Source organism: Piliocolobus tephrosceles, chromosome 1, assembly GCF_002776525.5.
Source record: "Piliocolobus tephrosceles isolate RC106 chromosome 1, ASM277652v3, whole genome shotgun sequence".
NCBI classification, from domain to species: Eukaryota; Metazoa; Chordata; class Mammalia; order Primates; family Cercopithecidae; genus Piliocolobus; species Piliocolobus tephrosceles.
This window is the reverse complement of record NC_045434.1, coordinates 18,364,428-18,388,580: the sequence shown is the minus strand read 5'-3', so window position 1 is coordinate 18,388,580 and position 24,153 is coordinate 18,364,428. Positions and strand designations below refer to the sequence as shown.

General features: G+C 49.0%; 1 protein-coding gene across 1 annotated transcript in view; it reads left to right on the top strand.

The window, feature by feature from the left end:
• The first annotated feature begins 485 nt into the window (after positions 1-485).
• Positions 486-24,153, top strand: part of GALNT2 (polypeptide N-acetylgalactosaminyltransferase 2) — a 214,139-nt gene continuing 190,471 nt past the window's right edge. Inside the window, exon 1 of the mRNA XM_023191779.2 lies at positions 486-718. Coding sequence (XP_023047547.1) covers positions 593-718 — 126 coding nt within the window. The 5' untranslated portion in view covers positions 486-592. The remainder of the gene's footprint in view (positions 719-24,153) is intronic.

The window sequence follows — 24,153 nt, the reverse complement described above, 5'->3', positions numbered from 1 at the left end:
CTGAGGTGGCCCCAAAGACCAAGGCCGAAGAGGTGACAATCTGGGCAGGCAGCGCCGGGGCCACTACCGCCCCCGTAACCGAGAGGCCCCGTGTGCGTTAGCAAGGCTCTGTGCCCACGTGTGCGCCCGCTCCAGTCGGGTCCCGGGGCAGCCACCTGTCACTCACAGGGGAGGGGGCGGCCGGCGGGGGGAGCACGCTGAGGGGGCGGACGGGAGGCCGGGGGCGGGGCGGCGCCCAGGCCCTCCCGACTGAGCCCGGCGTGCTGCAGCCATGGAGACGCGGCAGTCCCCTCCCGAGGCCCGCGCCCCGGCCCCCGCAGCCGCAGCCGATTGGTCGCCCTTTGCTCCCTGACCCCCCTCGCCGCCTCCGAGGCCGCCGCTTCCTGCTCAGGCGCCGCGCGGCGCCGCCGGCCCGGGGCGGAGCTCGGGCGCCGAGCGCGCGCCGCCGCCAAGCAGTAGCCCCGCGCGGGAGGAGGAGCCGCCGCCGCGCCCTTCCCCTTCCTCCGCTCCTCCCCCGGCCCCCACCGCGCCCGCGGCCGGCCCAGGCAGCACTCGCGAGCAGCGGCGGCCCGCCGGCGGCCGAGTTAGGAGAATGCGGCGGCGCTCGCGGATGCTGCTCTGCTTCGCCTTCCTGTGGGTGCTGGGCATCGCCTACTACATGTACTCGGGGGGCGGCTCCGCGCTGACCGGGGGCACGGGCGGCGGCGCCGGCAGGAAGGTGAGTGGAGCGCCCTGCCGCGGCCGGGCCCCTGCGCCCACCACCCCGCCCTGCGCCCCTGTCCCCTGCCCGCTCCGCGCCGCCCCTACGCTCCTCCGCCCAGACCTCCGCTCGAGCCGCCCGCCCCCGTCCCGGGCCTCCGCGCCAAGTGCCCAGGGCAGGGGTGCACCCGGCCCCTCTGCGCACACCGGGCTCGGAGAGGGCGGCCCCCGCAGTCTTTCTCACCCCTCCGCCCCCTCTCGTGGACGTCACCCCTCTCTCTGCTCGTCGTAATTCGAGTCTTGTCCGGCCGCCGGGAGCCCCATCCCCTGCCGTTGGAAGTTTAGGGATGGGGGTGTTGGGAAACACAAAGGGGGTGGGGAGGAGAGGAGAGAGAGGCGACCGCCTTTCCAGCGCGTCATGTACAGCGGGAGAGAGGAGTCCAAGTTTCTTTTCAGCCCTTTGATACCAGCGGCTGCAAATCCTCGTCCCTTTCCCTCTGTCACTCCGCGGGGCGTGGGTTCCCTGTTTGTGCCACCTTCTTTGCCCTTTACCTTTTGGGGGGCAGAGGCGGCCACTCCCTTGCCAACTAAAGCCCCAGGGCCCGTGCGAGCCGGGGGCTAGTGCGCCCCTGCGCCCCGAGCGAGGCCAGTCCCGGCCGTCCCCTTGCAGTTCCCAGTGTTACCCTCTGCCCAGCCGGGCCCCTGGCCCTCCCGCGCGAGCCGGACGTGGCCTCCTGCGCTTGCATTTTCCATCCCCACTCCCCGCTTCAGGGAGAATCCCTCTTCTATGGATGTGTTTTTAAGCTGCTCCGGTAGCCGAGTGATCCGGCTATGGGGACCCTGTGAGCCGCTCTGCGGTTCCGCGCCCTCGTCCCGCCGCTCTGGCTGGCCGGGCCCTGGGCATTCGGGAGGATGCTGAGCGCTGAGAGGAGCCGGGACGGCGCGGTCCTGCGGCCGGCCCGGAGAGCAGGGCGTCGGGCTGTGGGCTGGAGCATGCCGGCTGGGGACGTTTGTAGTGTTTTACTGACTCCTTGGCTTTGAAAGCAGCGTTCTCTTTTCCGAATTCCTGTAACCCTCGTTACTGTGACATTTAGTGTCACTGCAAACCCAGGAAATTCTGAGTTAGTGAAGATGGACTACGGGTGATTGGGTTGGAACAAGAGAGTGGTATCCTGAAACAAGCCAGAGGGAACTAACTAGATGAACAGACTTCAGTTGTGAAGTCAGACCCCTAAATGTCCACGCTGGGGTTTGGCTGCTTCAGAGGCTTTTTCTTTGCTTCATTCATTCATTCATAGCCGAAGATGTTAGGTGGAATGAGTGCCTTATTTGGTTTCTGGTAAATTACATGGATTTGTGAAATAAAGCCGTCTTTCCACGTGCTGAATCGGCCTAGCTTCTGAGCTGACACTGTACTGTTAGCGCTGTTTTTGTAAAAAATGGTATAGGTAGTATATGTATGCGAAGACTTGGTTTATTCTTGAAGAGCGAAGAGCATGCAGCCATCAAAAGCCGTGCAGTCCATTCAGAGATATAATCGTGTCAAACTGGAATGATTTTTTAAAACTTTGCTTCCCAGTAAACTGTGCCTTGGCCACTCTGCATAGCCTGGTGTGCTGGTGAGACCTGGCAAAGCTTTCCGCCTTTCATGCAAAGAAAACCAAACACGTTAAGCCACCCTTGGCGTTTCTCTTTCCTTAGTCTGCCACTTTCATTAGTACACGTGATTAGAAAGAGCAAACGTGCTTGTTCGCCTCCCGGAGGCTGATTCCTCACTCTGGTGGGCTTCAGTTGCTGGATGGTGTGAGGGGTCTTCCATGCAGAAGTCTTCAGACACTCCTGAAGTGTGTGATTCTTAGTTTTTCTTTATTTTTTATTTTTTTTAAAGAATTCCTGGTGGCAATATAGAAAGGTACGGAGACCAGGTAGAAAAAGTGGGGGAAATGAACAATTACACATAGATTGGTGATTTGGGATTCTATTCTTTCTGTCAACGAACCATAAAATTTAATCCTAGCCCCTAGAATGCTTTAGTGATTTGTCGGTTGAGGAAGAGGTGTGTAAATGCAATAGCTTTTGAAATTGCAGTGGAGGACTCATTAACTTTGTGTGGTGGACCCTGGGAAGATGGTTTCTGAAGGGGGTAAATAGAGCCCTGATCTATAGGGCTGATCTATAGGAATGCTTGATCCTATAGGAAATCGTGATCTATTCCTATAGGAATGCCTGATCTATAGGAAAATCATGTAGTCTTCTTTCCTCCCCAATTGTTTCCATGGATTTAGACACTAGAAGTATCTCTAAATTTAGTTCATTCTCATACCAAAAAAAAAAAAAGCACGTGGTTTGTTTGGCTTGTAAAGCATGGACATAAAAAAAGATAGCGGGCCATGCACAGAAAGGCAGAATTTAAAAGCTCGCTATAGTTTTTTAGAGATAAGTGGACCTAGATTTTTTCTCTTGCCTCATACTGTTCAAGTCAGGGCTCTCATTCCATATTTAGCCAATTTCTGCACAGCCTAACGTTTTTCATAGGGTACAAGGCTGCAGTATGGGGCTTTGGGGATCGTTTGAGGGGAGTCCAACTAGGATTTCTGCTGCTTCAGCAGCCCAGCCCAGGCTTGTCATTGTGTGGCCTGCCTGTTAAGTAACTCATCACAGAACTGTTATTCTCCACTTGGCAAAACCCAGAGAGCCAGCTCACCTCAGATTGCAGGTTTAATAAACTAAGCAGGAGGGAGCGCTGAAAACCAATCTCAGGCACTGCCGCACAACTCAGGACTCAACACCCAGGCTGAGGACATGTCTGTTAAAGCAGTTTATGCAAAATATTGTTTAAAATTACATTTCATTTACATTTGTGTCCATACCCTTTCCTCCCATATTTTGCTCTTTCCCCCTAAATTGATGATTTGCACTTCAAGGGTTCCTTTCCTTTGAGCTTCTTAAATGCTTTAAAATTTTAAGCATGTTAAGTCTCCCCTGGGCTTTGGTATGTTGGCAGTGGATGGAGCCGCAGAAGGGTGGAAGGGATTTCTCTGGAAATGAAGCTGCCTGTGGGTGGAGTGTGGCTGTTTAGGGTGGAAAGGGAAGGGTTTTCTCTCTGCTGTAAGAGTGTGTGGAGCCTGAGACCCCTTGCCTGTGCGCCTGCATGCTGGGAAGTAAGGGACAGTGTTATTTGAGGGACATGATCCGGAGCCCTGGGAGCCTGTCCACTTTGCACAGTAGCATCACCCTTATTCAGTGAGCTGGCACGAGTCCTGTAGCCCTTGCCCGAGAGTCCAAGTGTGGGGGACTTTAGGTGGGATCTTCTAGGAATCATGGGGGGAGGCGGGCAGGTTATTTCTTGGAGCAGTGAAGGACCTTGCCGGGCTAGACCATGGTACACATAGAAGGGAACATTAGGGTGTAAAGTTGGAGAAATTCAGAACTAAATTGCAACGGGCTTCAAATGCCAAGCTAACTTGTTGGTTCTTAATTTGGGAACCAGTAATGTTTCTGAGCTAGTAGTAGACATTCAAATAAAGGGAAATGGCACAGATCCACTTATTGGCATTGAGTGAGACCTAGCTGTTTACCTCTTTGTGGTTAGTGACCTTCACTGATGCATTGAACCTCTCTGACCCTCAGTTTCCTCATCTTTGCTGTGGGAATAATCATTCTTACCTCATGGCCTTATTTGGAGAATTAAACACTGTTAGTGGGTACTGAAAACTGCTATCTCTAAAAGAGGAAAATGAAAAAGTAAAAGCCTGAATATCGCCTTGAAAGTATAGTGAACCGGGAATCTTAAGTTCATTAGATTCATTAAGTATATTCCTGATATACTTCTTGCTTTCTGGAAAATTGTTGTCTTTCCTTATTTTAATCCCTCATCCTCACCTCTGAGATTGATCTGACTGGTTTGTTTGGGGTTTGGGCTGTGAATCTTAAATGCTGTTAGAGATGGACTTTTTGGGAAGTTGTCCAGACACTATGCCAGCTCTCTTGTACCCAATTGTAGTATCAGAATGAGGATCTCAGTAGTGGGCAGCCATCAGGAATGTGGTTGGAGGGTGCAGCTTGCTTTGGTGGTTAGGCAGTTGGAGTGTCCACCAGTGGGTGGACATGTCTGAGTAAGGGGTTCCTGTAGTGAGGTCCCAGGTTCTGAGCTCCACCACTCTCCCTCTGTATCCCTGCCCCTTTGTTAGAAGGGCAGGTCGCTGTGATCACTGGAAGCATGCGTGACTTGAGGTCGAGCATGGGACCCTCATGTGGTTTAATGGGTGTCAAAAATCTGAGCGTGTCTGGGTGGATGCGGAGGGGGACACCAATACCACTCCTTGCCACCTGTCATCAGTTTGGCGTTTAAAGAAAGTCCACTTGAAGTGAGAGTTTGAAGCTGACATAGGGAGGGCAGTAGCAGGGAAAACCACTGTGTAGCCAGATCATCTGACAATGTCACTGTAACATAAATTTCTGTCTTTAAAGAAAATAAAGTTTCCCTATTCTGAACTGAAGTTGTGGCTGCCTCCGGGTCTGCAAACATAAAGGAAACAGATTGTGTGACTGCTAAACAGTGCAGAAGCAACGAGGTCTTCCCTAGACCCTTGAGCAAAATGGAAAAGCTGCTGCTATACCCAGCACGGAGTGGGCTCAGCTTGCCCAGGCTCTGTTGGACCTTGGGGTGGGGGACACCTGGGAGGCTGGTGAAGGTTTTCTGAGTCTTCAGGCCCACTGTCAGCTTCTCCACCCTAGCTCCTGTTTGGATGAGTGATGGGTGAGTGGTTGGTTTCCCATTTGGAACAGAGGAAGAGGTGGTCAGAAAAACGATGGGAGAGGGGGTGGGGGAGATAGGGTCAGGGAAGACATAGTTTCTTCTTGCTACTGCTCATGTTTCTCAGGGCTTTGGGGAGAGGGAAGTCAGTTTGGGAAGATACTGATTTTAGTGTCAAAGCAGGCAAGGCCACTGTTCGCCTAACTTCTAGCAAGTCCAGAGGCAGCGGGCTTAGTGGAAGGAGGTGTGGCGGGGCGGGGAGTGAGGCTGCCTTGGACGGAGACACAGGTGTAAGCGGGAGTTGACTGTGAGGCTCTGGCTGAGATCCCGGAAAGGGAAGCTAGGTATTCCTGGGAAAAGCCTGTGAAGTCTCCCGGAGCGCCCAGCAGAATTCACGTGATGAGAAGACACACAAACCTGGCCAAGTCTACGCTCCCTGTTCGTTTTTGTGCTTTTGTCCTTGTGAAGCCTCTTCTGGAAGCTCTGTGTGGGTGATGCTGAGCTATGCAAGTCAGTGGATATGCAGATGGAAACACCCTGGCATAGCCATGCCACACACATGTAACAGTGAGGCACTTCCATGCTGGTTATCACGTATGCTTTGTCTTGAGGCCTCCTGAGTGCCCTCCAGTTCCTCGCTGCCCTGGTCTTTCCTTGGGATCTCTCTCCCATGTTCAGCAGTAAAAGGGTTGAATCCTGCCACTTGAGGGGCCTCTTGGACCCACTTCTGTGCCTGTGCCATAGTGAACATGCTGACTGTCACCCCTGAAAATGTGCCACTTGGATAGAAGGAGGCCTAGCCTCACTTCCATCATGGGAACAATCCCTTTTCCCCTTGAGTTAGTCTTCGATTTGGTGTTACTGTTGAGAGTCCTGGTTCCACCATTGTAATCTTGTGGCCTGGCCTCTAGACTGCCTTATGGGTGAGGTGTTTTTAAGGAGAAGGGATGTCTTGGTACTTCCATATGCAAACCCTCCTGAACGGGTCTCGGATAGACTGGGCCTGGCGGGGAACTCTCCTCTCTGGAGAATTACATTGAATTCATTGGTGTGTGCTCACCAGTGATCACTCCTGTCCTTAGAATGAAACTTGACCTTGTTCTCTTAACAGTGTGAAGATTCCCTCACCTTGGCCCTGTGCTTGATCTTCATGATGAACCCAGTGTGGAGTTGGCAGGAAAGCTGTCTTCAGATTACCTGCCTAGTCCAGAAAGCCTCTCCCACCTTTTTCTGTTGTAAACCATGGAAATAAACGGGAACTCAAGGCACTAATCTGTCTTCCCTGATGGGCCCCCACCTTTCTAGGGTTCCCTGCTCTAAGCAGGTGGCACTGTGCTCCTGCCTGGCTCTTGCCTCCTGCAGCACAGGGTGAAACACTGGCATTTTTGCACTTAGTCATGTCTACTAGTATGGGCCCGAAAAGCATGGGGTGTTTTATATGGATTAGGTTTCTTAGCATGCTGAAATGTAGATGACAGTGATTCATCAGGGCCGGATTTGGAGAAAAACAAAAACTGTCACATGGAGTCTCACTCATAGGCTTACATTTAAAAAGCTTTTCCAGGCTTTTTAAGTTAAGTGACTTTTCCAAGGTCACAGACCTCACAGGTGGCAGACCCAGGGTTGTCTGGTGGAAGAGATCTCAGGGCCACTGGAGGCAGTGGAGTTTTTCTGCAACTCCTGGCCAAGGGTTTCTGGCAGCCATCAGTGAACCTGGCTCACTCCTGCTCCCTGGGCCTCCCGTGTCCCTTCCTTGCCTTGGCAGTGCCCTCGTACTGTGGCCTCATTTGGAACGTTCCTGGAAGGCATCTTGGAGCAGACGCACATTCGGTAATGCTTTGATAGTAGTGCTGGTCTGTTTTGCTTTTTTTTTAAATTTTTTATTTTTGAGACAAAGTCTCAGTCTGTCACCCAGGCTGGAGTGCTGTGGCATGATCTAGGCTCACTGCAACCTCCACCTCCTGGGTTAAGGCGATTCTTGTGCCCCAGCCTCCTGAGTAGCTATGATTACAGGCACCTACCACCACCCCCGGCTAATTTTTGTATTTTTAGTAGAGACAGGATTTCACCACGTTGGGCAGGTTGGTCTCAAATTCCTGACCTCAGGTGATCCACCCACCTCGGCCTCCCAAAGTGCTGGTTTTACAGGCGTGAGCCACCGCGCCCACCTGCTTTTTTCTTCATTTTTACCTTTTGCCCCATGGAATTTGTGTTCTTACCTTCCAGGCCTCTGCCTCTCCTGAAGGCAGCAGTCCCTCCGCTGCCTCTCTGGAAGGAACAGAGATTAAAACTGGCTCTGGTTCTTTTCACTGATTCTTTGAATGAGTATCTCTTGAGACCCTCCTATGTGCCAGGCACTGCTTGAGTGTTTGGGAGTGCACCAGTGGTTGTAACAGACATGAAATCCTTGTGGTCTTGGAGCTTTCATTCTAGTGGGGAGCTGTGGGGAGCCAGACAGTAGATACAAAGTCAGTTATGTAGCGTGCAGAAAGGTGCTATATACTGTGGAAAAAACAGAGCAGTGCGTGGGGATTAGGAATCAGGGTGGAAGGGTAGTTGCAGTATTAAAGTGGTGATCACGTAGGCTCATGGGGAAGGGAGGATTGGAGCTGAGACTAAGAGGGAGCCATTGTGGTTCCCTCGGCTTCATTGGCAGCGCCTGGTTTCAGCTTTGTTCAGCCTCTTTTTCGGTGATCTCTCTACTTCTTGGTTTCTTTTGCTAAACAAGCGAGCCAGTTTTCTTTCCCGAAGGATGTTGCCTTTGGTTGGCTAATGGTGGAGTTTCCCTCCATGCTGTGGACATCTTGGTCACCTGTTCTCGTTCTGGTCTCCTCGATGAGGCACGAACGCATCCTGGTTAAAAGGTTGTGTGTACTCTCATGATCGCCTCCCTTACTACAGACCTGCAGCTGCTTGAGCAGTTTAATTTGCTGATCAGCTTCGTAGAATATGCTTGTGGAACAATCTCATTTCTTGATTCCTGAGCCGACTTCTGTGAAGCGCCAAGTTGGATCAGGTCAGTCATTCATTGTTAGGTGCCCCGTTGAAGAACACTACACATTCTTAAAGTGCTTTCTGCACATATTGCTGTTTAACGAGGAATCCCCCTAGGTCCCTGTGCACTTTTTTCCAGGACAGGATTTCCACTGTGATGTGATTTTTGGGAGTTGCTGGGGGTGGGAGTGGGGGGTTGTTGATTCATGTTTGCAGGAAACCAGAGATCAGATGCCTGCCTGGTACCCGGGCTTTGGAGATGGGGGTTATTCTTGGCAATGTGGGTAACACTGAGCTTCTGTGATTGATAGTATTGTACTTGGGAACAATAAAGTGGAGATATGACTTCATCACCCACAGCCACTTAGGGAGGTGGGACTGTGGGAAGTTGTAGCTGGTCCTGGTGCTCAAGGTGAGGGCATGCAGGTGCTTTTCATAGAGGCCATTCGCATTTATGAGGGGTCATTAGATATTTTATGGGATTGGTAGTTACCAGTCCCATAAAACCATTGAGATGGTTAGGCACCCAACGTCCAGTGTACTTCTGGATAAAACAAGTGGAGCATTTACATGGTTGCAAAAAGAACAGGTAATTTGAGAGGCCTTTGCATTCAAGAGTGGCCATCGAGGTTTCTTCCTCTCTGCGTCAGAGACTAACCCAGGGAGTGAACTCTTTTCTTCCAGATACGGTGCTGCCCTAGAAAAATGACGCACTTCAAGTGAAGGGTCTTTCTTAGCTAAATTGCCCTGTGAGAGCTTGAGGAGCCAGTGCAAATTAAAGGCCTGTGTTTTGGAGATGCCCATAAATTAAGTACTCTGTTATCAGGACTTGAGTAAGTGTAGATGACTGTTGGGTAGGAGGATTTGTATGGCTGTCCTGGATGATGAGAGGGTAGGCCTAGCATGGGATGCCTCCCAGTCTCACTGTCTTACTCCTTCCTGCCTCTAGGCCTTTCCCCTTGACCTAGATGTTAAGCTTTTGATCTGTGACCTTCGAGAGGCCTGCTCTGCTGCACTCTCTTTCCCCTCCCGCCCTTGTCCTGCCCCATCCCCTGTGCCAGAGAGCTCACTTAGTTGTCTTCTGTCTCACTTTAGATCATCACTAATTTCCCCTGTGTCTGGAATACACCTTTTTCCTCAATTCTGAGAGGCCATTATTTGTCAAACATGCCATTATTTTGTGGACCACTAGGAAAGAAAAAACACTGTCCATTGAACTGTGACACAATGGGTTCTTATCAGTTGGCGTTCTTATTTTCTACTTATTGAAAGAGCTCTTTCAGACTGGGACATCGATTTTTCCATATATCACTCTCGGGCATAGATAGATACAAAGGAAAATATAAGTGAAATACATTGAGCAAAGTGTTCTAAAACTTTTTCAGAGTCCAAGCACTCTGAGTCACTTTTTGACTCAGATGTTAGTGCCTATTTTCTTCAAACAGAGTCATCCACTGTGCCACCAAGAGCACTGGTGATGTAGCATTTCCTAAGGAGAATAATCCATAAAAACACTAAGAGCCATTGGTTCTGGACTTTGAAGACAGCTTGGCAATTAAGTCGAGGTAGCCAGCTTTTGACTCTTCTGGGAATTTTGCCTAACTCCTCAATTTACCATCCATTCCTATCCCAGCGTGATTTGTTTTTTAGGGATTAAGAGTGCTTGCTTCATTGTTATTTCTGGGATTTTCTTCTAAGTCATTGATGTGTATGTCCTGCAGATTTGGATGATTGAGCATGGGCTGGTAATAATGCATCATGGGCCTTGTCGTCCAGCCCATAGCATTGACGACATCGTTGATCGTGAGCTGCATTCCAATTGGGGGTGGCTGAAAAAAGGGCATCTTAGAATTGACCAATTACAGCCTTTGCTTTTCTCATGTGTCACACTGCAGTTGGGCCTTCATATCTGCGGGTTGCACATCTGCAGATTCAACCAACCTTGGGTTGAAAATATTTGGGGAAAAAAATAAAAAGTAACACTGCTACAATAAAAATAACAGATTTAAAAACCAATACAGTGTAACAACTATTTACCTAGCATTTACACTGCATTAGGTATTATAAGTAATATAGAGATGATTTAAAGTATAAGGGAGGGTGTGTGTTAGGTTATATGCAAACATTACACCATCTTATATAAGGGACCTGAGCATCTGTGAATTTTGCTATCCTTGGTTAGGGGAGTGGGGTTTCTGGAACCAGTGTTGAGGATACTGATGGATGACTGTACTTGCTCACCTTTATAAGAACTTGGCTTCAAGCCTTCTGTCGCTGATAAAGAAGACCAAGAATCCTCCTTTTAATGTGTATGTCTTCACCTGTTTACTCCCGATTCCCAGAATCCACATCAACCGAAGTTCTTCTTCTGGTTTTTATTTTTGACAGAGCAGCTGATGAGCTGATGAGTATGAACCCATTCAGAAACATTTTTGAGCTTTTTTTTTTTTTTTTTTTTTTTGTGGTAGGGTTTGGCTCTGTCACCCAGGCTGAAATGCAGTGTTGTGATCATGGATCACTGCAGTCTTGGCCTCCTGGGTTCAATCTGTGCTCCTACCTCAGCCTGTCAAATAGCTGGTAGCACAGGTGTACGCCACCACACCCAGCTAACTTTTTTGATTTTTTTTTTTTTTTTTATAGAGATGATGTCTCACTATGTTGCCCAGACTGGTCTTGAACTCCTGGGCTCAAGCAATCTTCCTGCCTCGGCATCCCGAAGTGTTGGGATTATAGGTGTGAGCCACTGCGCCTGGCCTTGAGCATTTTCTGTACACAGGTTACCAAGTTGAGTGCTGGTATCTGCAGGGGAACGCTTACAATCCCTGAACAAACTGACATATTTTGAGAGGGAGACTTTGATTTACAATTAGGGGTAAATTGAACAAGGACTGAATAAGTAGATGAAATTAAGACAATTCCTACTTTATTGGTGGTTATATTATTCAAAAATCCTTATTTTTTGAAGAACAATACAAACTGTGGATACAATGTATCATACTTGGGGGAGAATCATGGAGGAAGCTAGATGCGCTGTTGAAGTTGACCAGTGGATTCATGGAGTTCATTCTACTGTTTTATTTTTGTGTACTTTTGAAAAGTTCATTTAAAAAATTTAAAAAGAGATTTACTGATGTATGCAGCATAAATTAAAGAAGTAGCTGAAAACTAGTATTTTTGTAAAAAGCAACTCTAAGGGTTTGTGATCGCATTAGTCCAGAGGTGCTTCGGCCTCACACCTCTTCCGCAGTTTGGGATATTCCACAGTGATTCTTTTCATAGGGAGCTTCAGAGGTCACGTTAGATCCTGGCTTAGTACATGTATCACCAGGGAAGCAACATTGGTTGCTGTTTCTTCTGTGAGGAGTATCTACATTCTTTGGAAATTGCTAATCCTGGTGCAGTCTCTGGTGGTAGACAATGAGCTCAGGTAGTCTGTGAGATCACTTCTGCCTAAGCAGACTGCCTTGTGGACCAAAGGCCCTGTTACCCACCAGAGTTCACTGTAGATGTTTTATTTTATTTTATTTATTTATTTTAGAGTCAGGGTCTTACCCTGTCGCCCAGGCTGGCGTATAGTGGCATGATCATGATCATAGCTCACTGCAGCCTCAAATTCCTGGACTCAAGCGATTCTCCACTTCAGCCTCCCAAGTAGCTGGGACAACAGGCATGAGCCACTGCGCCCAGCCAGATGTTTTATTATCTTGACTACACCCTTCTCATTTGCCAGGCACCTCTTTATGTTCAGTCTTTCTGCCAGATTTTTCACTCATGCTAGGCAGCTTTGCTTGCGGTTATAAGCTGTCCATCAGGAGCTGTGGATGACTTGGGAAGCTGAGTGGGAGACCGTTAATAAATATGTGTTAGTCCTTTTTGTTCTCCCAATAAGATATTAATGCTAAAGGCTATTTTACATGGTATTTGTAAATGAGAGATTTCAGCAAATTATGATACTGTGTGTCTTCTGTAAGGTATAATTCCTGGTACTTCAAATTTATATCAGCTTTGTCTCTGAGATGTCTGGAACGCTTTAGAGCCATTGCTCATTTATCTTGCTTTTCAGCATGCCTGGGAGAATGAACAGCTGGGGAGAAAAGAACAGTTTTCTTCCCACATTCACACACAGTTTCTGATGGACCCGAAGGTTATTAGCCTGCCCCATGGGTCATGCAGTAGCAAAGTTGGGACTAGAATTTCAATGTGCCTCCACCTGCCTAAAATATGGCTCTGGAGAAAGTCAGCCCTGGCTGTACTGGTCTTAGAGCTATGGTCTCTGAAACATCAAGTTACAAATAGCAGGTTTCCCTTTTGCTGATGCAGAACTGCAGCTTCAGGCTTGGAAGGTGCTGATTACTGGGGCTGGTGATCATCTACTAAACCTTTATTGAAACTGCTGATGTGGATGACCGAGAAGCAGAGAGCTGGGAGAAGAATGTAATTCAAGTCTGGGTTCTTGGGTGGTCTAAGCTCCAGGCCTGAGGCTGGCTGTCATGAAAGGAACATAACTGTGGCTGTCCAGGCCTCATAATTGGGCTCATGGAGGCAGACAGGGGCTCACGAGGAATGTCCCTATGCCAGGGGCTGCTGAGGCTCGGCCTCTGTCTGCGCTTCATTAACTTAGGAGCTCACACGTTCTTATGGATCAAGAAGTAATCTGGGTCACTAAGCATTTGCCTAGGAAGATGTGAGTTGGGTGTCCTTTGTTTTAGAAAGAAAAGGAATAGAGGTAAAGTTTCCCCTCTTCCTGGTAATCAGTGTGACTTGGCATATGTCATAATTGCAGTAGTATTTGTATCTAAGACATAGGTTTTATTTTAGAGTATTTTTCTCCTCATCTGGCAGTGGAGAGTGTGTGGAGTCATATTCCTTGTGCTGGCCCCGGAAGGGTATTTTTGATGATCTAATAAGGATCTAATTTTTTTTTTTTCCAGTGTTGCAAAGCGCTGACATCATTATCAAATGTGCCATAGTTGTTTGGAAGCAAAGCTCTCATCCGCTGTATAAGTTTTTATTTTAGGTTACTGTGGAGAAGGGGAGGCCTTGGTAAAGGACTGATACGTGTTCAGAGTCAGAGCTTTCTGCAGAAATTCAAGTCCTGTTGACCTAGGGAGTAGGCCTTGACATCAGGCCCGGTGCATGGAGCAGTGTGATGTCCCAAGCAGTGGTTGCTCTGACCACTTGTCCTTTAGGTCCTGGTGCCAGAGGGAAGGTCTAGCATCAGCAGGTTGCCAGGGTGACTCTGTAAGTCCATACTGGGGGCTTTGGAAGCAGTTTTGCCTGTTTCTGTCTGTAGCCTTGTTTGACAGCAGAAGCCCAGGAGGCTTGTGCATGGGAGCTCTTGGTGGACAGCTACCTCTGGGTGTCTTTCTGGGGCTGCTGTGACATGGCAGAGAGGATGCATAGCACATGGGCCACTGGCCTGGGCTCCAGAGCAGACTCTGAGTGTGCATTCTGGCTTATCCAGTTAGCTCTGTGGCCTCGGGCAAGTCACTTAACCCTTCAGTGCCTCAGTTTCCCCATTCACCTATCATCAGGTTTTTCAATGATGAATAAATTAGTTTATGTACAATGCTCAGAATGGTGCCTGGTACATACATAGTAAGTGCTTAAAAGTGTTAAATGCTGTTGAATGTTAACTGTCACTTTAAAGGCGGGGAGGTGTTGACACGGGTTCTTGGGGAAGCTGCACCCGTGTGCTCTCACACCACATGTGACATGTCGCAGGCATTCACGAGCCCAGAGGCTCCTGTTCCCCAGCCAGAGCCAGCCTCCTCTGCCAGGTTTAAAGCGAACCAACCTACTTTCCTCGAAAGCGCCTCCAGCCTCCGCAGACCATGCCTGAAACAGGCGTTCCTAGGTAGGTGGGTTGTCTTGGAAGGAGTGTGAGGATGAAGGGGCTCCTGCAGCCCTTTGCTTCTTCCTCAGGTGGGGAATCTGAGCCCCAGACAGCATGAGGAAGCTGGCAGGGTCCCCCAGCCAGCTGGTGTGAGGACCGAGTGGCCCCTGGGGGTCTGCAGGTAGCTTCGGGCCAGAGACCTTTCCCCATCCAGTGTTCGGTGGCCAGGAGATTATTTCCCAATTCCACCCTTAATCTTTTTCAGCTTGTCTTTGAAAAATTATGCAGGGATATGGTTTTTAAGTGCGTGCTGTTTAATTTTTTAATACTCTTATTGGCCATTGAATTTTTCGACATCTTGAGCTGTTAACTATCTGAATATAGTGTGTTATTTGAAAACTTTTCCGCAAGGTTTTAATTAGTAAATGTTCTTTCATTAGTTCAGTTTCTGGCTTGCTTTTGAAACTGTAGGTGAGTGACAAGTGGAAGACAAACTAATAATTGTGGCAATGCAACAAAGCCCCCCTGTGAGGGCTGAGGACTAGTTCTGTCAATTAGCGAAGTGTTCCTGCGGCTTTGCTGATGGCTCTAATTGAGACAACTCACAACTGGATTGCAGATCAATAGATACACTCTGTGATGATTTCAAGGAGGAATAACCTGTGTAAAAATCCGGATGTTTGATCGTGATGACCATGGCGAGGAAGGATGGCACAGTGGTTGGGAGCCTGGCCTGTCACGTTAGACCAGGTTCAGATCCTGCTGTTACTATGGAGTAGCTATGGGACACTGGCTTGCCTTTCCTCATCTGGAAAAGGGAGTTAGTGAGCTGGTGAAGATGATGCTGACAAGCTTATTAAGGGCATTTATTTGTGCTTGCTCCCGCTTCCCAAAGCAGGTACTTCTGGGGCCGGTCTGGCTCAGCTTCTCTGACCCAGGAGGGGTCTTGCTTGGAGCAGACCTGTAGGTCGCTGGTGACAGCAGGTGTGAATTTTTGGACTAGGAGTGTCAATCGGGTGCAGAGGCCTGTGGTGAGGCAGGCTTTTTCTTCCTTCTTCTCTGGTCCGTCTCTCTCCTTTGGGCCATGTGGAATTGCCTTCTGTCTGGGCAGGTCTCTGTTTCTTTGTATAAGGTGAAGCTGTGTTGCTAAATGAAGCCGGTGTCACATATGGGTTACATTTTTAAGGTTCTCTAATTGGTCAAAGTGCTGTGTAAGTTCCCAGGGGCACCATAGAACAAAGCAGGCCTAATGGATTAATGGATGTGATTGAGTGAACTGATGGGTTGGTGATTTCATGGGTGTCTGGCTTTAAGCCCTGCCTTGCCTTTGCAGTTCCACAGCCATTCAGGCTGGTCATGTCTTCCTAGGGCCTCGGGAGCTGGCCCACGTTGGAGAGATCTCCAGTGTGCCATTCTTCCTGCAGCGGGCTCTCCTTGTCCCTACTTTCTTAGTGCTGAGTCAGAGGAGAGTACCTTTTATCATTTCTCTATTATTTATTTATTCCAGGAAGGGAGTGTAGTGGTTGTCAGGAGAGGGAGGCACACATATAAATCGTGGACAAAGCATAGAAACCTAGCCATTGCCCCTGCTCAGAGGAAGTCATATGCGTGGAACATACACACTGGAGTGCTAGTTAGGCAGCTGGGATGATAGAGCAGGGGATCCAGGCTGATACATCAGGGGAGCTTGCAGAGAGAATAGGGGATCCAGGATGATAGAGCAGGACCAGGACAGCTGTGGATGGAGCAGGGCAGCTGGATAATGGAGCAGGGAGCCAGGATGATGGAACAAGCAGCCAGGATGATGGACAGGGAGTCGGGATGATGAACTGGGATGATGGAGCAGGGAGCTTGGATGATGGAGCAGGGAGCTAGGATGATGGAGCAGAGCAGCTGGGATGATGGAGCAGGGCAGCTGAGATGAAAGAGTAGGGAGCTGGAATGATAGAGCATGGCTGTTGGGATGATGGAGGAGGGAAGGTGAGGTGATGGAGCAGGGAGCCAGAATGATGGAGCAGGGAAGCCGGGATGATAGAGCAGGGAAGCCAGGATGATGGAGCAGGGAGACAGGATGACAGAGCTGGCAGCCATGATGATGGAGTGAGGAGCGGGATGATGGAGCAGGGAGCTAGGATGATGGAGCAGGGAAGCCGGGATGATGGAGCAGGGAGCCAGGATGATGGAGCAGGGAGCCAGGATGATGGAGCAGGGAGCCTAGATGATGGAACAGAGAGCCAGGATGATGGAGCTGGCAGCCGTGATGATGGAGTGGGGAGCGGGATCATGGAGCAGGGAGCCAGGATGATGGAGCAGGCAGCTGGGATGATGGAGCGGGGAGCGAGGATGATGGAGTGGGGAGCTGGGATGATGGAGTGGGGAGCCCAGATGATGGAGCAAACAGCTGGGATGATGGAGCGGGGAGTGAGGATGATGGAGTGGGGAGCTGGGATGATGGAGCAGGCAGCCGGGATGGAGCAGGCAGCCAGGATGATGGAGCGGGGAGTGAGGATGATGGAGTGGGGAGCTGGGATGATGGAGCAGGCAGCTGGGATGATGGAGCAGGGAGTGGGATGATGGAGCGGGGAGCCAAGCTGATGGAACAGGGGAGCCGGGATGTTGGAGCAGGCAGTTAGGATGATGGAGCGGGGGCTGGGATGATGGAGCAGGGGGCCCAATGATGAAATAAGAAGCCAGGCTGATAGAACAGAAGAGATGATCTGAGAAACAACTTTGAAAGGTCACATGTGGCCCCCTGATGCTTGCAGTATGTTAAAATATTTGAAGATTTAGAATCCTCATTTTAAGGCATTGATCTTTCCTTCAGAAAGCCATCCTTGCTGTTAAATGGTGCCCAGAGAGTAAGGAGATGGTCAGCTCTGAGCATTTAGTTTCTTCAGAGGATGACAGTGGGGGGTTACTCTGTTTTTACTGGGAGTATCTGGATTGTTCAGGACCAACTAAAACTCTGTAAGAAGGATTGGAAATCCTGGTGGGCCTCTGTTAGCCCTTCCCCTGGGAGGGGGCTGGAGAGGGCCCACTGTCTGTGTCCTCTGACCTGAGTGCAAGCTGAAGGAAGTGGTGCCTGCTGCACATGGAAGAGCTGGAGCCATGGACGGGCCTGAGCTCATCTCCACCAGCACCCCGATGTTGGTGTACATGCCTGTGAAGGTGGGGGTCTGCACTCCCAGGAGCCTTCCCCCTTTGCGTGTCACTTTGGACACCTGAGATTTCCCTGATCTACCTGGAGCCTCTGTATAATTTTTAATTTGATCCCCTGCGTCCCACTAGACTGTGAGTGTCTTGAGGCCAGCACAGGCTTGGCCCCTCCCACAGCAGGGAGGCAATGGGGAGCCAGGCTAACATGGGCCCAGGGATGTACATTCTGGAAGGAGGGCAGGGTGGGGGACGGTCATGCCAGTATCAGACAGTGTGAAGCAGGGTTCCATGAGGGGTGAGTCCTCATCAGGAAGGGCTGAAGAGGGGACCTACGGGTGAGGCCTGGTGACCAGAATGATCCAGTGTGGCAGAAGGCTGTCTGGGCTCGGAGAAGATCCTGTGCAGAGATCCTGGCACCAGAATGAACTTGGCATGTCTGGGCAACCAAAGGAGGAGGACAGGCTGGTGAGTGGGACGTGAGGTCAGCAAGGCAGCTGGGGGATGGTGAGCATTTAGGATCTTATTTTGTCTGCCCTGGCACTTCCTGTGTCTGGCTCAGCACCAAGACATTGCTAGACGAGGGAGATGAGGCTGAGACTGGTGGGCTCAGGGGAGAATGGCTGAGAGCCAGGGTTGTGGAGGGTCTACCACGTGGGGGACCATGCCGCACAGGTTCAAGGCATCCCTGGCCCTGGCCCCCTCCTACTCTCCTTCAGCTGTTTGCCTGCTGGGTGACTCAGCTATGAGCTACCAAGTCATTTTGCCCTTTTCTGCTGGGATCTGCATGCTGAGTCTCTGACTGGTAACATGCTGTGGTTTGGCAGCATGCTTGGTAGTCGACATCATTTCTGGGTGCAAGTCTGGCTTTTTCTCCCTGGTGCAGGGTGAACATTGGATCAGGGGAGACAAGAATGTCTGCTTTTTCGTCCAGACATGCTGCATTGCTCTCGCAGCTTAACAGACCCCAGCTGTATTTGTAAGTTAAGCCCTTAAATCCTTGTGCACTAAAGGTGGAGGTGCCGTTTCATCTCCGAGGAGTGGAGAAAGATTGTGCAGGGATGCTGAGGTGTAGGAGAGAGCTGATGAGGAATAGAATCATCAGTTGTTTGTAAGCAGTCTCATCTCTTCTGGCTGTCTTTAGCAAAGGTTTTTATTATTAACCCTCCTTTCACCACTGTGGATGGCAGACGTACCTGATGGCAATAACTGAAGCATACACTGACAGTGACCCTGTGGGGCAGACGCACCTGAATGTGTGTTTGGAGTTTTGAGCTAAGGAATCTGGGAGTAGCCAACCTGGAGATTCATTCCTTGTTTATGAGGAACGTCTGAGCCCCCATCCTGTCCCGTGGAACACGGGGCATACGGATGAGTGAGGCCCTTTGTTTTGTGTTAAATGAAGGTTTCCGTGTGGAGGCTGTTAGAGGATGCTAGGTGGAAATGCTGTTTATAAACCACAGGCCTCAAGCGGTTGCAGTTTTCCTGCCCAGTCCGCTGCCACTGGGCCATCCTTGTGTGCAGGTTTCCCACTCATAAGCCCCTGTGTCTCATTTGCTGGCTGTAGGTCTCCTTCAGCTTCTTGGACCTGGTGCCATCCCCATAGAAGTTCATTAGGGGTCTGGCATGATCCAATTCATCACTGGAAAATGGTTCTGAATGTAGGCGGTAATGTTTACGATTGTCCAGGTTGAAGTCTAGGGCAGTCTACTGTTTCGAGAAGATGGGGTTCTCTTATTCATTGCATTTTGGATCTTCTGAAGCTCCTCCTGGCTGGTTACTTTAATGCTCTGTACTTTAGCCAACCACTTACAAAACTGTTTTGATATGCCACTGACTTCTGGTGTAGATGTTGGGGGTGAAGGATGTTTGACAGATGGGATTTAGGTGGATTTATGTTTGTGAAATGTTGGGGAAACCCGAGTAAATACCTGGAGCCCAGAAGTGTGGACTCACCATGTGTTCACAGCTCCGTCAGTGCCCCTAAGGTGATTGGAAACTGCTTGCTGACCTGCCTGGTTCCACCAGAAATGTGCTGAGAGATTTCCATCCACCTTCATGGAATTCACAGAACAAATGACAAGGTTTTAATCCAGGGCTTGGGATTCCTAGGGTGCCAGGGGTGAAACTGAGAAAATACTGCTCTCAATTATTTGGCGAGTTTGTAGGTAGAGAATAATACGAGCTGCTGGAGGGCTGGAATCTGGAGGCATTTCAACAAGGGTTTAGAAGGGGTGAGTGATGGTGACTAGGGATACAGCACGTTGCTCAGTTCTGGGCTGAAAGGTAGTTAGTTCAGCCTGACGACCTGGCAGAGCACCTGGTCATTCTGCCAGCCCTTTATGTGGTGAGGTAGGGCAAGGAGGGAGTTGGAGTGAGGAAAAATGCCCAAGATAAGAGATGGCCCTTGTGTGAGAACTGTCTGCATTGCTCACTCTTTGGAGATTGATGCTTTCTCCATTTTACAGTTTTTAGGGGGATGTTCTTAGTGGCAAAGGAGGAAAACAGCTGTAAAATGAGTAGTTGTTTTTCCCCCTATGTGTTAAGGGAATTTATTTTCCTTTTCATTCTTTTTTGTTCCTCCTTGGCTCACCCCTGCTCAGGACATAACTTTTGCAGAAATGAGGATTTTGCTGCAGCCTGAATCTCCTGGGTTGGATCTCTTGGTGCAATGAATAACTTGTTAATTCACGTGTTCGGGGCACAGCCCTTTGTACTCAGTGGTGCTTTGGCCATGCTGTTTGTGCTATTGGGGACCACTGAGAGTGCTCTAGAAAGTTGGTGTGGGCAGTGCTGAGGTTTGGAGTCACTGAGTGGCTCAGGTGTCAGCCCTGCCACTTACCTGTGTGCCCTTAGACAAGTACCTTTCTGTGGCTCTGTTACTCCTCTACGAGATGGAGTTTATCACAGGGTTTACTGCATGAAGCTGTCACAAGGGTTCAATGAGATGTTGCCTGGTGAGCACTTACCGGACACCCAGGCACGTAGGGAGAAAGAGCTCAGTAGAGTGTGTGAGGGAGGGGTCTTCGCCCATCCCAGGGAGGGAGGTATTCACCTGGGAAGGTCCTGGCTGGGAGCTGACTCCTACCCCTTCTTCATGCAGCAGGCTCCAAGCCAGCGTCTGGCACCGCCCTTTCCAAACCAGTGCACACCCTCCCCGTAGGGAAGGGGCCTGGCCTGCTGGGGCATGCTTAGTTTCTATATTTTAAGAGCTCCCTCATCTGATGACCAGTACTAATTACTGAATTTCACAAATGAAATATGCGCAGGGTGAAGGAATGTGCCTGTTGATTGCACTCGAATTACTGCATTAAAATTAAATTTCAAGGACTGTAGGAGCCTAACATCCTTCTGCTGTCTTCCCCTCTCCCGACCTGAACTGGTTTTCCTTGCCACCTGTCTTTCTTCCCTTTACTCCCCCGTAACTGCCAGCCCGCGCTGTTATCCAGCGGTTCTCAATCTGGCTGTGTGTGAGGAACACCCGGGGAAAACTTTGGGCTATAGATACCTGTTACCCACCCTAGACTGATTCAGTCAGAACATCTGGCTGTGGGGCCCAAGTGTGTTTTAAAAAAAGCTCCCCATGTGTGAATGACCCTCACTCAGTCAACTCTGGGGACAGTTGGTTAGAAAGGCATCGCTGAGAGTCTCCATCTTTTGGGAGTAACTGCTGATGGTCACGGAGCCCTTGAATATCCATTTGGGCTTTTTGGGGGCTTTGAGCTTGAGTGTGGTCTTCTCTTTTGGAATACTTGGGTGTTTGCTTTAATATTCAGAGTTAAATATTGATGGGCATATAATGAAATGCCTACTGGATTACTGGATGATACTTTTGGCTATGAGTATGTATTCTGGAAGCTCTGAGAATACTAAAAACAGTGAACAGCAGATACTAAGTGACAGTTTAGAATGGAAGAAAAATACAAGTTTTCTTACAGGCTCTGGGCTAAATGAATATGGGGGTGGACTGGGGTATTCAGCAGTTGAGCAATCCTGGATTCTATTGTAACATATTTGTATCCCCCCCGCAATGTTTCTGCTTTATTTAACAATTTTTGGGGTAAAAAACGTGTAACATAAAGTTTACTGTCTTAACCATTTTTAAGTGTACAGTTTTGTGGTGTTAAGTGTAGTCCTGTTGTGAAACTTTTTCATCTTGCGAATCTGGAACTGTGTATCCATTAAACAGTAACTCCCATTCTCCCCAGCCCCTGGCACCCACCATTCTGCTTTCTGCCTCTATGCACTTGACACCTCTAGGTGCTTCATGTAAGTGGAATCTTGTAATATTTGTCCTTTTCTGATTGGCTTGTTTTCACTAGCATGATGTCTTCAAGATTCATCTCCGTTGTTATGTGTGACGGGTTTTCTTTTTTTTTTTTTTAATTCATTTTTATTGAGGTGAAATTCATGTAACATAAAGTTAGCCATTTTGAAGTATACAGTTCAGTGGCATTTAGTACAGTTGTGCAGCTACCACTTCTGTCTAGTTTTTTGTTTTTTTTTTCTTTTGTCTTTGACACAGAATCTCGCTCTCGCCCAGGCTGGAGTGTGGTGGCACGATCTCAGCTCACTGCAAGTTCTGCCTCCCGGGTTCACGCCATTCTCCTGCCTCAGCCTCCCATGTAGCTGGGACTACAGGTGCCCACCACCATGCCTGACTAATTCTTTGTATTTTTAGTAGAGACGGGGTTTCACCGTGTTAGCCAGGATGGTCTTGATCTCCTGACCCCGTGATCCGCCCGCCTCGGCCTTCCCAAAGTGCTGGGATTACAGGCGTGAGCCACTGCGCCTGGCCACTTCTGTCTAGTTTTAAAACATTTTCATCCAAATAGAAACCCTATGCCCATTAAGCAGTTGTTCTCCATTTCCTCATCTCCCCAGTCGCTGGCAACCACCAGTGTACTTTCTGTCTCTGGATTTGTCTATTCTAGATACTTCGTATAAATTGACTCGAGCAGTGTGTCCCCTTTAGTGTCTGACTTCTTCTAATTGCCATAGTTTTTGAGGTTGGTTCAGGTAGTAGCATGTGTCAACTCTTCCCCCCCCCGACATTTTTTTTATTGTAAAATACATATAACAAAATTTACCATTTTAACAATTTTTTTTTTCTTTTTGAGATGGAATCTTGCTCTGTGACCTAGGCTGGAGTGCAATGGTGCGGTCTCGGCTCACTGCAACCTCCACCTCTCGGGTTCTCCTGCATCAGCCTCCTGAGTAGCTGGGACTACAGGTGCACGCCACCATGCCTGGCTGTTTTGTTTGTTTGTTTTGTGTTTTTAGTGGAGATGGAGTTTTGTCATGTTGGCGGGGCTGGTCTTGAGCTCCTGACCTCAAGTGTTCCGCCCACTTGGCCTGCCAAAGTGCTGGGATTACAGGTGTGAGCCACAGCACCGGTAGCCATTTCTAAGAACAGTTCAGTGACATTGTGTTCACATTGTTACCACCATCCATCTTTAGAACTCTTTTCATCTAGCAAAACTGATATTCTGTACCCAAAAAACAGTAACTCTCCATTCTCCCTCCCTGCAGCCACTGGCAGCCATGGTTCTGCCTTCTGCCTCTGTGAATTTGACTGTTCTAGGTAGCTCACGTAAGTGGAGTCATTCAGTATTTATCCTTTTGAATTGGCTTATTTCACTTAGCATAATATCCATCCACAAGGTTTATCCATGTAGCATGTGACAGGATCTCCTTTCTTTTTAAAGCTGAGTAATAGTTCATTCTATGGACATACAACGTTGTGTTTATGCATTACGCTGCTTAACACGTGCAACACATTTGCTGTTCATGCTACTGTGAACACAGGTGTGCACATAGCCCTTCGAGACCCTGCTTTTCATTCTTTTGGGAGTATACCCGGTGGAACTGCTGGATCACATGGGAGTTCTGTTTTTTAATATACTGATGAACCTCCAAACTGTTTTCCGCGGTGACTACACCAATTTTACATTCCCACCAACTGTACACAAGGTCTCCAGTTTCTCCCCATCCTCACCAATACTTGTTATTTTCTGTTGTTTGATAGTAGCCATCCTAAGTGATATGAAGTAGTATCTTGTGATTTTGATTGTCATCTTTTTTTTGGATGAGAGAAGGTTTGACCCCATATGTGGATGTCTGTCACCAAGATAGAATTAATGTAATTCCAAGGAAAAGTCATCCCAGGCAACCTCTTCTGGATCATGTCCCAACTGACAGGAAGTGCTGAGAACTTTCTATGATTGAAGGACCTTGACATTTGTTGTCAAACTGCCTGTGAGTGAGTCACTTACCTTCTGATGAGAAATAAACATAACCGTGTGTTCCAGTCTGAACTGGGGTGGGTGGGTGATTTGAAGCATCGCACACAGCAGAGCTTGCTGCCCCTCCACAGCCTCTGCGTGTGCCGGGTGAAGGTGGTGGACCTGCTAGCAGAGTGGGTGTCCTGCTGTCTCTGTAGTTAACTCTTAGGAGAAATAATGGTTGTGTGTGCGGTGGTGAAGAATGGGAAGGGAAGCAGGGGTGGGGAGGGCTGGTGCTTCTGAGGTTCCCCAAGTTCCTGGACTCAAATTTTCTGTTGGCAAATAAGCCGGTCAGAACTTAGAAACGTGGTAAGTTGACCCAGGAAGAAGTTAAAGGTTTCTGTCTGTGCTTTTCTGTGCAGTTGTGTATGTGTAACACGTTAGCAGAAATAGTTGACGCTTATTGATTATTTTCTTCAAAATATCTTATT